The sequence below is a fragment of the Anolis sagrei genome, chromosome 1, assembly GCF_037176765.1.
Source record: "Anolis sagrei isolate rAnoSag1 chromosome 1, rAnoSag1.mat, whole genome shotgun sequence".
Lineage (NCBI taxonomy): Eukaryota > Metazoa > Chordata > Lepidosauria > Squamata > Dactyloidae > Anolis > Anolis sagrei.
The window spans coordinates 76,752,912-76,766,561 of NC_090021.1; the positions used below are offsets into that span (position 1 = coordinate 76,752,912).

The 13,650-nt window shown below is 40.0% G+C and overlaps 1 protein-coding gene across 9 annotated transcripts in view; it reads left to right on the plus strand.

Annotated features, from left to right (window-relative positions):
- Window positions 1-12,991, plus strand: part of HIVEP2 (HIVEP zinc finger 2) — a 194,198-nt gene extending 181,207 nt beyond the window's left edge. For all 9 annotated transcript variants that reach the window (XM_067466313.1, XM_067466307.1, XM_067466306.1 and 6 more), the window contains 4 exons: window positions 256-431; window positions 4,117-4,218; window positions 5,145-6,046; window positions 10,437-12,991. In XM_067466313.1, coding sequence (XP_067322414.1) covers window positions 256-431; window positions 4,117-4,218; window positions 5,145-6,046; window positions 10,437-11,246 — 1,990 coding nt within the window. In that variant the 3' untranslated portion in view covers window positions 11,247-12,991. The remainder of the gene's footprint in view (window positions 1-255; window positions 432-4,116; window positions 4,219-5,144; window positions 6,047-10,436) is intronic.
- Window positions 12,992-13,650: the final 659 nt, after the last annotated feature.

A 13,650-nucleotide genomic window follows, 5' to 3' on the forward strand; every position in this document is an offset into this window, starting at 1 on the left:
CTGTAATCACAGAATGTGGCTTAAGCCACCATGATTGTGGATCCATATACAAGTCATTTCTAATTTATGGCTACCCTAAGGTAAACCTATCATTTACCTTTATCAAAGAAAATGTTCATAGGGTTTTACTATTGCCCCGACTGAGGCTGAGAATATGTGAGTTACCCAAGATCACCAGTGAGTTCCCATGGCCATGTGGAGATTTGAATCTTCATCTCCTAGAGTCCTATTTTAATAGTGCCTTTCTTCCAACAGGTATAAATCCAATGAGGATTATGTTTATGTTAGAGGACGTGGACGTGGGAAGTACATTTGTGAAGAATGTGGGATTCGTTGCAAGAAGCCAAGCATGCTCAAAAAACATATCCGCACCCATACCGATGTACGGCCTTACATATGCAAGTTATGTAATTTTGCCTTCAAAACAAAAGGTATTTCGTCATTCTAATTCTAATGGCAAGGGGGGGGGGGGTGAAATGTTGGCTCTTTGCTGTCATGTTTCCAAGTGGAAAGGAAGTTTTTCTTAAAGCAAGATAGCTATTTTTGAAAATGAGGCTTCATGAAATATAACTTTTTGCTCTTTATCTAAGTGAGTCAAGGATTTATATGAGGCAGGGAGGCACTTTGTGTAACTTAATTAAGAAATATGGGCATCTATCCAGACCATCTGTCTGCAGAGGAAATGTAGTGGCAAAAATGGCCTTGGCAAATATTACTTTTGTGCTCCAAATGCTATGGTGCAAGTATTACTGGTAATTACATCAAGGGATTGTACATTTGCATTAGCACATTGAAGAAGCAGAGCATTAGCTGCAAGGCAGAGAATTCCTAGTCTGTCTTTATGGTGGGTCAGTTTCACATATATAAATAATGCAAGAATCCACAGACTCCAGGTGGGCCACTCCTTCCACAGTTACATTAATTATGAATGGCTGAGAGCCGAGAGCTCATCTTCACATGTACTTACCAGCCCAATAGAGGATGGAGCGAAGCTTCCATTTATCAATCTGAGGTTTTACATCTAAGGATGCTCTTTAGAAAAGAAGCTGTCTTTGTTTTTGTTTTTTGTTTTTTGAGAAATCAATTTGCCTGAATAGCTGCTGCATTGCTGTCTCTTCTGAATCTCTCACTGTGCATATATGATCATGTATATGTGTATGTATGTGTCACAAGAGATAAAAACCCCTGCTATAGGAGTGGGCATCACATGGTTCCCCAAATGTCATTGGACTGTAAGGTCTAGGAGCTCTAGCCAATGTAACCAAGGGCAAAGAATTATGGGAGTTCTAGTCTTAACATCATCTGGGGGGTACATTAAAAATAGTGTACCACACTCATACCAATTCTCACACTTTCTCCATTGATTTTGTAAGGCTAAGTTATGAGAGACAGGCTTCTTTTCTGATTCTGATGAAACACACTCATCTATAGGTTGAAATGATGAGTGTGTCCCTTTTCATACTTTTGAGGCTTTCAGTAATTTGTTTATTGATCAGCCATGCTGATCCCTCTTGAACATATTGACTGGGGACCATGGAAACTAGTTCAACACATTGTTTTGGAGAAGAGTCCAACCCTGCAAACTACTTTCTCTGGTTCTTATTTTCTCTATTTGGGAGAGGATAGCATTGTTTTCTTGTTGTGGGTTACTTTGGGAAATATATCACTTTCCATCTTGTTGTTTTTAATGAAATATAACTAAATGTGCTTCCTGACATAATTGTTCAGTATTTTGAAATGCATGTTGATGAAGCAAACATTTCTTTTAACAAGACTGACAGATATAAATTAAATCCTGACAATTCAAAATTGTTGATAGTTAACCACTCTGAATGTTGCAGAAAACTCTCAACTGCATTTTGGTAATTCTATAACTTTATGTTGGAGTACTTTAACATGGTGTGAATACAACAGCTTTTGTTTTTAGCTTTGGTTTGGTTATAGACCTGATTCAAATGGTTAGTTCTTTGCTTCTATGGTTCTATGGCTTTTAAATCCATCTGGTCTAGGAAGGTCATAGCCCAAAATCTATTCAAATGTTACTGACATAGGGCATGGATATGCATTGTCAAGAAAGAGGGTAACATTGCCCCTTCAAGATAACTTGGAGGGCTATACTCTGTTATCCCTAGCAAAAAAAATAATTTTTGCCCATATAATTCCAAGCAGGAGGTTTGGTGGGACTTTGCCAAGCACTCTCAGATCCTTTTAGAGCCAGGATAACTCTTTCTTTCAACAGGTAATGACTCAGAATTCACAACAGCCTAAGGGAGGGCAACCTCTGGGCAGAATTCCCCCCAGATCCCCCCATGGAGTATTGTGGGGCATTTAAGAGTCAAACAGGTTGAATGATCTTGGTAACCACACAATATGTGTGTGGTGATGGGGGGGGGGGCATGCAAGGAGGATGGAATGCAGTAACTTTGCTTTCCTTACATGAATAATGATTGTCCACATAGAGCCTCTATAGATAGGGATATATAGCTCTCTCTAATATTCCATTTACAATAAGGAAGTCACTTGGTTGAAGAATTTGACTACTATGTACAAATCTTGCTATCAACTAAAATATACCTGCGTTCAAGTACAATAGTATTGTTGTTGGTGCTGAAATGTGACATAACTTTTCTTTCTGTCAGAATTTTATGTTAATGTGCTTTTGGTGTGGTAGTTCGACCAGTTTTTATTTTGTTATGGAAAAGATGGCTATGAAATGTTCTGAATTAGTAAGTGTTATGTGTTACAGGTTTTTTTCAGCAATAGAGTTAGATTTTTAAGAAACTATCTGACATTCTGGCCTGAGAAGTGAGTTAAAGGAAGAAACAGCAAACATTTATGAACTGAGGAGAGTGTAAAAAAAAGTTTCATAAAATCATTGAGTTGGAAGAGACCTTGTGAGCCATCCTGTCTAACCCTCTGCCAAGAAGCAGGAAAATTGCATTCAAAGCACCCCGAAAGATGGTCATCTAGCCTCTTTTTAAAGCCTCCAAATAAGGAGCCTCCATCACACTCTGAGGCAGAGAGTTTTCCAGGGTGGCAGAAAACAAATCTGTTTCCTCCTCCCTATGACTTCCCTTTACATATATATACATGGCCATCATGTATCAGCCTTCTGCAGACTAAACATGCCCAGCTCTTTAAGTCACTCCACATAGGACTTGTTCTCTAGACCTTTGATCATTTTAGTCGCCCTTCCTCTGGACACATTCCAGCTTGTCAACATCTCCCTTAAGCTGCGGTGCCCAGAATTTGTATAATTAAATTATATTGTCAAGTTCTAGAGGAATTATAGACTCTTTTGATAGCTGTAGAAACTAGCAGGTTCCTTATAGCATAGATTTTCATTAATTCAGCTCTTCTAAAGCAAGTCTCCTGATGAAGTAGAACCTAACCCATGGAAAGTAGTGTCATGTGGTAGAGATGAGCAACCCATTGCCTTCCAGATGCTTTGAACTGTGATTTGACAAGCAAATGTCTGGTGTTCCCATCCACCTCCTGTGAATGAGCTCTTCGACAGGCACAAGCAGAGCCCCTCTTGCAATTTCCTCTCTGGACAGAGGATACTTGGTGAGGGAGGTGAGTGGGAATATCAGCCAGCCATGGTCCAAGCAACAGAGAACTGAACATCCTTGATAGTAGTAATTGCTGTCTGGTAAGTGAGGATTGGGGGACTTTCACAACCCCTTTGTATCCCTTTAACTAGGAGCTTACATGGGGATCATGAATATAAAACAGTCACAAATGTGTAACTTTAAGTTACACACTTAGAACTGTCCAGCAGGATTCAGACTACTATAAAAAAATAAAGAATGGCAAACAATAGCAATGCAGGTGCAAATGCAGAATAATAAAAAGAATATACAGGCTCAACAGTCCTAAGCATCAGAATGAGACTGTGAATAGAGACTACCATAAGAATATATATGCATGCATTTTCTCCTCTGCCAACCATGCAGTTATATAAAATTACTCTTGCAATTATAACATTTAAATTGTCTGTCCAGTTGCCTTGTTTTCTGTCTGGTTAAAAGGAAAGAGCAAGGAAAGCTATACAGAGCCGACATTATTTCTATACAGATGCCATCTAATTAGTGTCATCTTTGTGCTTTTCCACAGGAAATCTGACAAAACATATGAAATCTAAAGCACACATGAAAAAATGCCTAGAGCTGGGGGTATCGATGACATCTGTAGATGATGCTGAAACAGAAGAAGCAGGTATGTCACAACAATTTTTTCAAGTTACGGAGACCTTTGCAGTATGCAAATGACTCATCACACTTTATCACTTGCTGACAAGACAGGATATGTTAAGCATTTTTTGAAGGTTTACTTGTGTCAACACCAAGCATTGAAAATAATCTTGACATGATTGTGTGAAGCTTCCTGAGTGCAGAGCTTTCTTTGCAGGGAGAACAGAAAATGCCTTCTGACCACCATTATTATAGTCCTCATGGACACTATATTCTTAGAGTTTTGACACACAAGCACATTCCCAAATTGTTTGAAAAACATTTTGTACTAGGCATACTTTAAGAGTTATCCAAATGGCATGTACAGAAATACCGATGCTGAAAAAGTGAGGTATCTGGCTTCTATCATATCTGGTCTGATACAGCCTTCAGGCAGTTATGAATCCTTTCTCCTGATTTCCTGATGTGGTGTAGACATGTCCTAATGCAGGCCTTATAGTTACAAAGGAATTTTTCAAAATGTCTGTTGATGGATTTAATCATTAAGAGCTCAAACTGGCTAATGGTATAATAAACCTATGTGTGTCAATTTAGAAGACAATGCCATTAAATTTATTGAAAAACACAGTACCTTTGGATAAGTTTGCACAGTATTACAATCAATATCTTTTAGGATCCTATACATGCTGTTCTGCCAAGCCCCCACCATGTGATTGGAGTTCTAATCATCTCTTGCAAAAGTTTTAGACAGCCATAGAAACCAGTGAGTTCATGCACTTGGTATCAGAAACAGGTTTGCATTTGAACTACATAGGCATCACCCAAATGCATGTTTTTCCACAGTAAAATCTATTGATATATCTGACAACTTTGCCCATTGAAAAGGTATGTGATAAAACTGAGATGTAGATCTCCTGTATATGTTGTATTGACTTGTCACAATTGTTTCAGAAAATATGGAAGACACACACCATGAAGTTGAGAAGAGCAACCTGACTGGCACGTCTACTGATCACCAGTTCTCTGATGCTGAGGAATCAGATGGAGATGATGGAGAGGACAATGACGACGATGACGACGATGATGATGATTTTGATGACACTCCTGGAGACTCAACACCCAAAACAAGATCACGGAGCACTAGTCCGCAGCCCCCTAGATTCTCCTCTTTATCTGTGAATACTGCCACAGCATCCTACGGGGCTTCTCCTGACAACTCAGTAGGGCATTCTTCCTTGATAAGTTACTTGGTCACTTTACCCAGCATTCAAGTCACTCAGCTCCTAACGCCAAGTGACTCTTGTGATGATTCACAAATGACAGAATACCAGAGGTTTTTCCAGAATAAAAGTACAGATTCAGAACCTGACAAAGACAGACTTGACATCCCTAGCTGCATGGATGAAGACTTTATGGTTTCTTTGGAGTCCAATTCTTCTCCAAGGGACTTTTCCTCTTCTAGCCGGCAGTCCTCACCTGGATATGATTCTTCTCCCTACAGAGATAACTCACCAAAGAGGTATTTGATGCCCAAAGGAGATTTATCACCTAGAAGGCATTTATCCCCAAGAAGAGAGATTTCCCCCATTAGGCATATTTCGCCAAGGAAGGAAGCTGTGCTGAGAAGAGAGTTATCACCACGGAGAGATGCCTCTCCAAGGCGCCATCTCTCACCAAGGAGGCCAATGTCACCTGGAAAAGACACATCAACCCGAAGAGACCTATCTCCACGAAGAGAAAGAAGGTATATGTCCTCAGTTAGAGCAGCATCACCCCGAAGAGGCTTATACCACAACACGGCATTGTCCATGGGCCAGCATTTACTGTCTGAGTCGGTTCCTTTGGGACAGTCGGTAAGTTGAAAAGAATATACTGACCGTTATAAAAACTGTTTTGCATTAATCTGTTAGGGTTCTATAAATTTGACAGACCTAGTTTGTTCATAATGGACTTAATATTTTGTGCCCCAATAATACAGAAGTTTTAAAAATGTCTCTTCATCCACCAATAAGTGCTGAAATTCATTAAAACTAGTTCCTCAGTATCTGGCTAATGCCTGGGAAATGAACTAAAGTCTAGAAACTGACACCCATTGATGGACAATTCATCCCAGATCACTTGTAATCAATGGATCTGTCTTGGATGTATTTGTTACATAAGCATCTGTCGCAGCCTATTTCATTTCACTGAATTGTAGTGTTCTGCCCACAACCATTTCTTAGGGCCCCCCAAAACTCAGGGGAGTATTTTTGGAAATCACAGGAGGCTGCAAAGGAGAGACAGAGAAATTGCAGTTCCATAATTGTATTTTCATTCATGAAAGAATGTATATCTTCCCTCCCCTGGCAACCATGTTGACTGAACTGCAATTAAACACACTCAGATAAATGCCTTTTTCTCCTTCTTCACATCTAACTTTAACTGCATAATTCAGTGGAGGCTGGTTATGTAAGTCTGTGGAGGAGAGGAGATTGTACCGATTCATGAATAGATGTGAAGTCTCGAATGCCTACACTCCTAAATATATTTTGTCCTCATGCATTTCAGTTATTCCCTGGAAGCTTTGGACATAATTTTGATCTCATGTTATATTGAAGAAGAAAACCTACTCTCATTGTCATCCTCTTTCCATAATGCCCTCCTATAGCTCTCACTTTAGGGCAAGGGTGGGGGATCAAGTGATCATACAGAGGCTATTAGATTGACAGCAGCCCTAGACAGCATGCCAATAGTGAGGAATGCTGGGAGTAGCAGTCAAATAACATTTGGAAGGCCATGATTTTCTTTAGGGCCATGATTTCCTTTAGGGACATGGTCTGAATTGTGAGAGTTATTTCTGACTTCCTGATGATGATCATTTTGTATTCTTTGGTCAGCCCCCTACTGCAACCTCCAGCCAAGATTTAGTTGGTATCAGATAAATTTCCACAGCAGATTATGTAGCAAAAATCTGGAGAGCAGTAGATTCTTATGACAGTATTCCTTTCCAAAAGAAATTGTTTTCCTCTCCCACACTCTCTACAGTTCACATTTAGTTTGTATGGAAGGAGTAGTCAGTCAGATGAGATGTCATCTGCTGTCTGTAGTACAGTCTGGAAAACAATTCATCTCCTGCTTGCAAGAATTCGAACATACAAAGGGAAAACAGGATTTTTTTTTACTACTAACTTATACTAAAACAAAGACCTTTCTATTATCCATATGTTTTGTTCTATTTAATTAGCAGACCTTCCTATGGACGGAAATAATTGAGTCTGGATACCTAAAAGTAGAAATGTTTAAACCTTAGAATTAACTTCTTGGTGGCATAAACATAATCACTTTTATTGTAGAAAGAAAAAAGGGTGAAAGGAAAAGAGCATCAATTTTTACTGCAATGTAAAGGACCTCTAATTTGCTGAAGTATTCTGGCCTTGGCTGGGTTTTCCTCCAGCCCTACCATAATTGATAAAAGGAACAAAGCAAAAACAAATAAAAATAAAGATCTGTGTTTTCCTTGAAACAGAGAGATACATAGATTCCTGAAGATTTAGCAACATTTTTCTCCATATAGATTTAATTTACCTCTGCATTTGACCTCGTTTACATCTGATCCTGACATTTAGAAAGAAAAAAAGAGAGACATGATTTTGTTATGAATTTGTAACTATCATCTCTTGGCCTGACCTTCCCCCACCCCGAACCCACCAAAACAAAACCCAACATACCATAACTGCCAGAAGCTACTCTAAGTAATGCAGGTCTGCTCTGCTGCTGCTGAGGACCAGAAGGACATAACTTGACATTATGTAGGAACAAGTGAGAATCCATTGGACTCTGGCTCTACCAGCAGTCCTGTAATCCTCCCCTCAATCCTCTCATCCAGCACTCACAGATGCTTGCTTGGTCTCTCAGGTTCTTCTTCACTCAGAGTCACTGTGCCGTTTGGAGCAGTCAGCTGTAGATGATGGCTGGAATGTAAGTTCCATAGATTCATCCTGAGATGGAACAAAGGGGAGACAAAAAATCACAGTAACACAGTAACCCAGGAAATGGGACCGGAAAATAAACGGCAGCCAATGGAGCTCCTTAAACAGGGGGGTTGATTGCTCCCTGTAAGTTGCACCAGTTAGTAACCTGGCTGCCGCCCGTTGTACCAGTTAAAATTTCTGGGCCATTTTCAAGGGCAGCCCCATGTAGAGTGCATTACAGTAATCCAATCTGGAAGTGACTAAGGCATGGACCACCCTGGCCAGATCCGACTTCATGAGGTGACCAAAGCTGTCTCGGTACCGTGACGAAGCCTAAAGCTGGACTGTGACTGGTCGATGTCATGTAGGAAACCCTGGAGCTGAGAGGCGACCACCTGCTCCAGCACCTTGCCCAAGAACGGGAAGTTGGAGATTGGACTGTAGTTGCTCAAGACAATGGAGTCAAGGGAGGCCTTTTTCAGGAGTGGTCTAACCACAGCCTGTTTCAACCCAGATGGAAAAGTCCCCTGCTCCAACGATGCATTAATGATTAACACAAACGAATCAATCAACCCACCTCTAGCCGAATTGATTAGCCAAGAAGGGCAAGGGTCCAGAGCCGACGTGGTCGCCCTCAGCCCAAAGGACCCCCTCCACGTCCTCAGGATGAACAAGCCGGAAAGAATCCCACAAAACAGGATAAGCAGATGCCTCAGTCACCTCCTCTGGCACTGTACTTAAACTAGTATCTAACTCGAGGCTTATCTGAGCGACTTTATCTGCAAAATGGTGCATGAAATTGCAGCACCGAGTTGTCGGGTCGTCAAAGGCCTCCTCCACCCCTGCAAAGTTTAGAGGTCACAGCAAGTCTAAAACTGATCAGATGATGGTCAGACCATGACAATGGAAGAATATTTTGCTCTTCCACTCTGACTGTTCTGCTGTCCGCAAGAAAAGCTAGGTCGAGTGTATATCCTGATGGGTGGGTCCAGATATAACTTGTGATAGCCTCACAGGTCTGGCATAATACTTAAAGCACGTATACTAAACAGCACAGAAGGAAACACCACACTATTACACTTACCGTAATTTCTCCTTACACTTGCATATGTATGTTTGGCTGTTGCAGAAATTGGTATCCTCCCTCCACAACATCCTAGCCCCCTCTCAGGACTCACTTTTGTACTGTAATAGTCTTTCTCCAACCTTTCCATTACTGGCAGACTAAATGCAGACCAAGGGTATTATCTGCTGAATCTCTGATGGATCCCAGGGGATCTTGGCGGAAGTCAATCTCTAGCTTCTTTGAATCCCTCCACTCTCCATTAGCAACAGAATGTCCATGGGAGGGCTGCTGTAACACAGTCCTGAGTCCAGGCTAATGACAGTAGAGCTCTTGCTGCAGGACTCTTATGCCTCTTGTAGGATCTTGGCTGTTGTTTGTTTGTCTAAGTCATTTGCCATGGTGACTTGCTGCCAAGATCTATTAACGCAGATTTTGTGATTTCTCCATACTTATTAAGGATTGTATCAGTGTCTCTCAGGCCTGAAGTTGGAATCTTAGACTAGCATGTCTTGTTTTTGTATTGTTCTGCCCATTCATCGTCCTTCTGATACACTAAAGCATGATGAGTTTTATCCATTAAACAACAGTAGGAAAGTGGCATTTAAATAAATTGAAAACTAGAATTTCATGGTGTGAAAATGTTGATAGTGATAATTGTATTACCATTTAGCATGGAGATTTTCTATTTAGGAATCAATAGAAACCTGTATAATTACAACTGTGTGTTTGCCATACTTCTTTACAGCTGCTATCTAGAATACCTATAAATAGCCAAGACCGAGGTTTTCTAACAGTTACACAGGTTAGGTCCTCACCCCAAACCTGTCTTACTGTTTTGATGGTTACTGTTGAATGGTGCTTTGACTAATTTCTTTCCCATTTTAAATTTCTAAATATCACATGCAGCTTTTTGTTCACTTGTAACCAAATTAAATATCATGAGCTACAGTTGTAAAAATTGAATTTTTAAAATTTATGTATTGATCTCTTTGTTTCTTTGTGAACATTAGAGTCTACAATTTCCCAAGTGAATTTTCTTTCCCAAAACATTTTTGTCTAGTACTGTGGCATAATTAGATTCAGGTGTTAGAAACATGCTATGTATGTCTGCATTTTGTAAATTAATACAGATGACAAACACACTTTGCAATAATTCTCTTGGATCCCTCAAAAGATCAGTGTCTTTGCAGAGTTGGCTCATTTTTCCTTTTCTTTCTCTACCTTCAGAGTTCAAGACCAGGATTGTTCCAGGGACCTTATTTTGGTATGCCTGGGGAAAAAGGAGTTCTGGAGCATCATGGATCTAACCTGTATCCTGAAGGTCCTACGGATTATGTCTTCAGTCACCTTCCACTACACTCCCAGCAGCAGCTTCGTGCACCCATCCCCATGATGCCTGTTGGTGGCATCCAAATGGTCCCTTCAATGCCTGCAGCCCTGTCTGGTTTACATCCTGCCTCCATCTTGCCCCTCTCAAAAGAAGGCTCTGGTGAGAAGAAAAGGGCAGCTTCTGAAACCATGACTACTGAGTCCCATGTGATTTCTAAGCACCACGAGAAACGTACCTGCCCTCAAACTCTGCATGCAATGGTTCAAGGCAGTGCATCCTCTCCACAGTTGCTCTTGATGAAACAGAGCACTTCAGAGGAAGGTGTTGTTGAGAGGGAGCAAGAAGAAAACATACAGACTTGTACAAAAGCCATAGCCTCTCTCCGAATTGCCACAGAGGAAGGTCTACACGGGACAGACAAGAGGGATTTGGAACCTCCTCCAAAGCCCTCGGAAAGTGCACATTTTAGCATGAGACACTTTAGTGGCTCTGAGCCAGGCCAGATCTGTGCCTCAGCCACCAACCCTGACTTGCACAGTGGCGACAAGGACCCTTTTGGTACATTGCAGACTGCATTATCTCATTCCACCTTTTACAGCAAAAGCACTGCGGAAGCTAGGCAGATTGGCTACCCCAGTAGGAAAGATTCCCCATCAAGCACACAGGAAAGAGTAGACCCACTCTTGGAAAAAAGCAACCCACAGTGATCTGAAATGTGTGAAGACTTTTAATACATGTGTTTACTCCCAATCCCTTTATCCCCCTAGTGATAGAAGGAAGTATTCAACCTTATAGCATGCCGGTTCTAAGTTACAGTAGTTTGCTATTATATATACTTTTGTTATATCAAAAGAATTGAGTAAAACTACGAGTCATCATGAGCCTGACCAAAATGAAATTTCAAATTCTTATTGGGTCTGGTACTTTTAACCTGTACAGGTGTTTGTGCCTTTTCTTTACTTTTGCTTATATTCTTATAAGCATTTTTTAGCAGTAATTTGTACATATTTTAGAATTTGTGTATCTGCTTTGTAATAAATGTAATTTCTTTCCTTTTGGGGACACTTTGACCTAAACGATGTAAAGCAAAAAACAAAAAAAGCATCAATATATATGTGAGGTTGCACTAAAATATTTTTATATGATTAAAACTGAACAGCTTTTATGTACAGCTCTGATTCTGTAATACTAATATTTATTTACTTTGTTTCATAAATTGTACATTTTTTCTTAAATGTTGCGGATTGCTTTTCTATGTGAAGCATGGGATTTACTGTTGCATTATTAGAACAAAAATGTATATTGTAAACAAGATATTTAAACTAGAGTATCTTATCTTATTCTGCACTTATGCATTAGTTTAAAAAAATAAGATAAAAGGATGTATCAGTCCGTTCTTAACTCTTGTAATTTTTTGTCTCTTGTTTGCTGGATCGACTATAACTTAAAAGTGCTGATTGTGATTTTAAAAAGATAGTACCGTAAAGCATTAAAGTAAAACCATGTGCTATTGTGAGTTTTTCAAAGCTTTATAAAACAGTTATAAATATATTAAAAGTATTTGGTCTTATGTGAAGATGTTGCTCTATATGCTCCTTTTAAAAAATATGGGAAAACATTCCACCCCATGTAAATATATGCGAGCTGGTGCAATTTCATGTAGATGTTTGGGCGCTTTCAGGTCTCATCCTGTTTCAAGTGAAGTCGCTGGACACTGGGGACTTGACTTGAATGGAAGCAGGAGTGGGCAATAGTCACCACATATCATTATCAAAGTGTCTTTTTTAAAAGGGAGAAGAGGTGAACTCTGGATCCCTTGGCCTTGAGAGTAGAGGAATCGAGCTTTAACCTGAGATGAGGAAGCATGCTTGATTGTATAGATCTTGGAGATCGGCTGGTCCGGTAGCTTAGCAGTCAGTGCTGGCCGCTTCAGACTAGAAACAGAGCCATGGAAGCCATATGGAGGGTCTCCATACTAACTGATAGCAAGGAGCTTAGTTATATTGCCAAGTTATCTCCATAGCAGGGGACTTAGGGTGAAGTATGGGATGGGTGTAAACAAAATGGATAGTTGCTCACCATCACCTCTAGATACAGAAACAGCAGTGAAGGATTTGAGGAAATTTCCTTGATGGAAGAAAAATGATCATATCTTCATGTCTATCAAAGAGAAAAGGTCAGTGGGCAAAATAATTATATCCTTCAAGATTAAGGGCATTTGTAGTATTCAATTGTCTTGGGGGAAGACTGAGAGGAACCCTTACTTATATGTGTGAAGATATGATGGATGCTCCCAAATACACACCCAGACACCCAAGTCAACAAAAATCTGAGTTATTTTCTGTGCTATTTAGTGGATTATAATTCTGTGAAAACACGTTTGTATAACTGAATTGCAATACATTTAAGGAGTGTTCTTTAAAAAAAGAAATAAATATACAGTTACATTATGTATCTAGTGTCTAGTTTTCATGTGGTTTTTAATGTTTTCCCCTCTGAAACTCTTTTAGGGTGCAAGCATGCATACTTTACTTAAGAATATAACCCCATTGAATGCATTGTGATTTACCTTTACATTAAATAATTTGTAAGATTAAACTGCATGGATATTATGCATAATGGTGCATAATATGAAATTAAAATGTAAAGGTTTTCCCCTGACATAAAGTCCAGTCGTGTCCGACTCTGGGGGTTGGTTTTCATCTCCATTTCTTAGCCAAAGAGCCTGCATTGTCTGTAGATGCCTCCAAGGTCATGTGGCCAGCATGACTGCATGGAGCGCCGTTATCTTCCTGCTGGAGCAATACCTATTGATGTACTCACATTTGCATGTTTTCAAACTGCTAGGTTGGCAGAAGCTGGGGCTGACAGTGGGAGATCACATTGCTCCCCGGATTCAAACCTGCAACCTTTCGATCAACAAGTTCAGCACCTCATGTTTAACCCACTGCATCACCAGGGGCTCCATCAATGTGAAATTACATTGGAAAATTGTAAGATGCTTGATTTTATGTGAAATAGCAAGAAAAAAGTAGTCCATGTTTTTGCTTTCATTTGATAAACTATCACCAGGTTATTGATGGTGTATTTTAATATCCATTGTACAGTTAT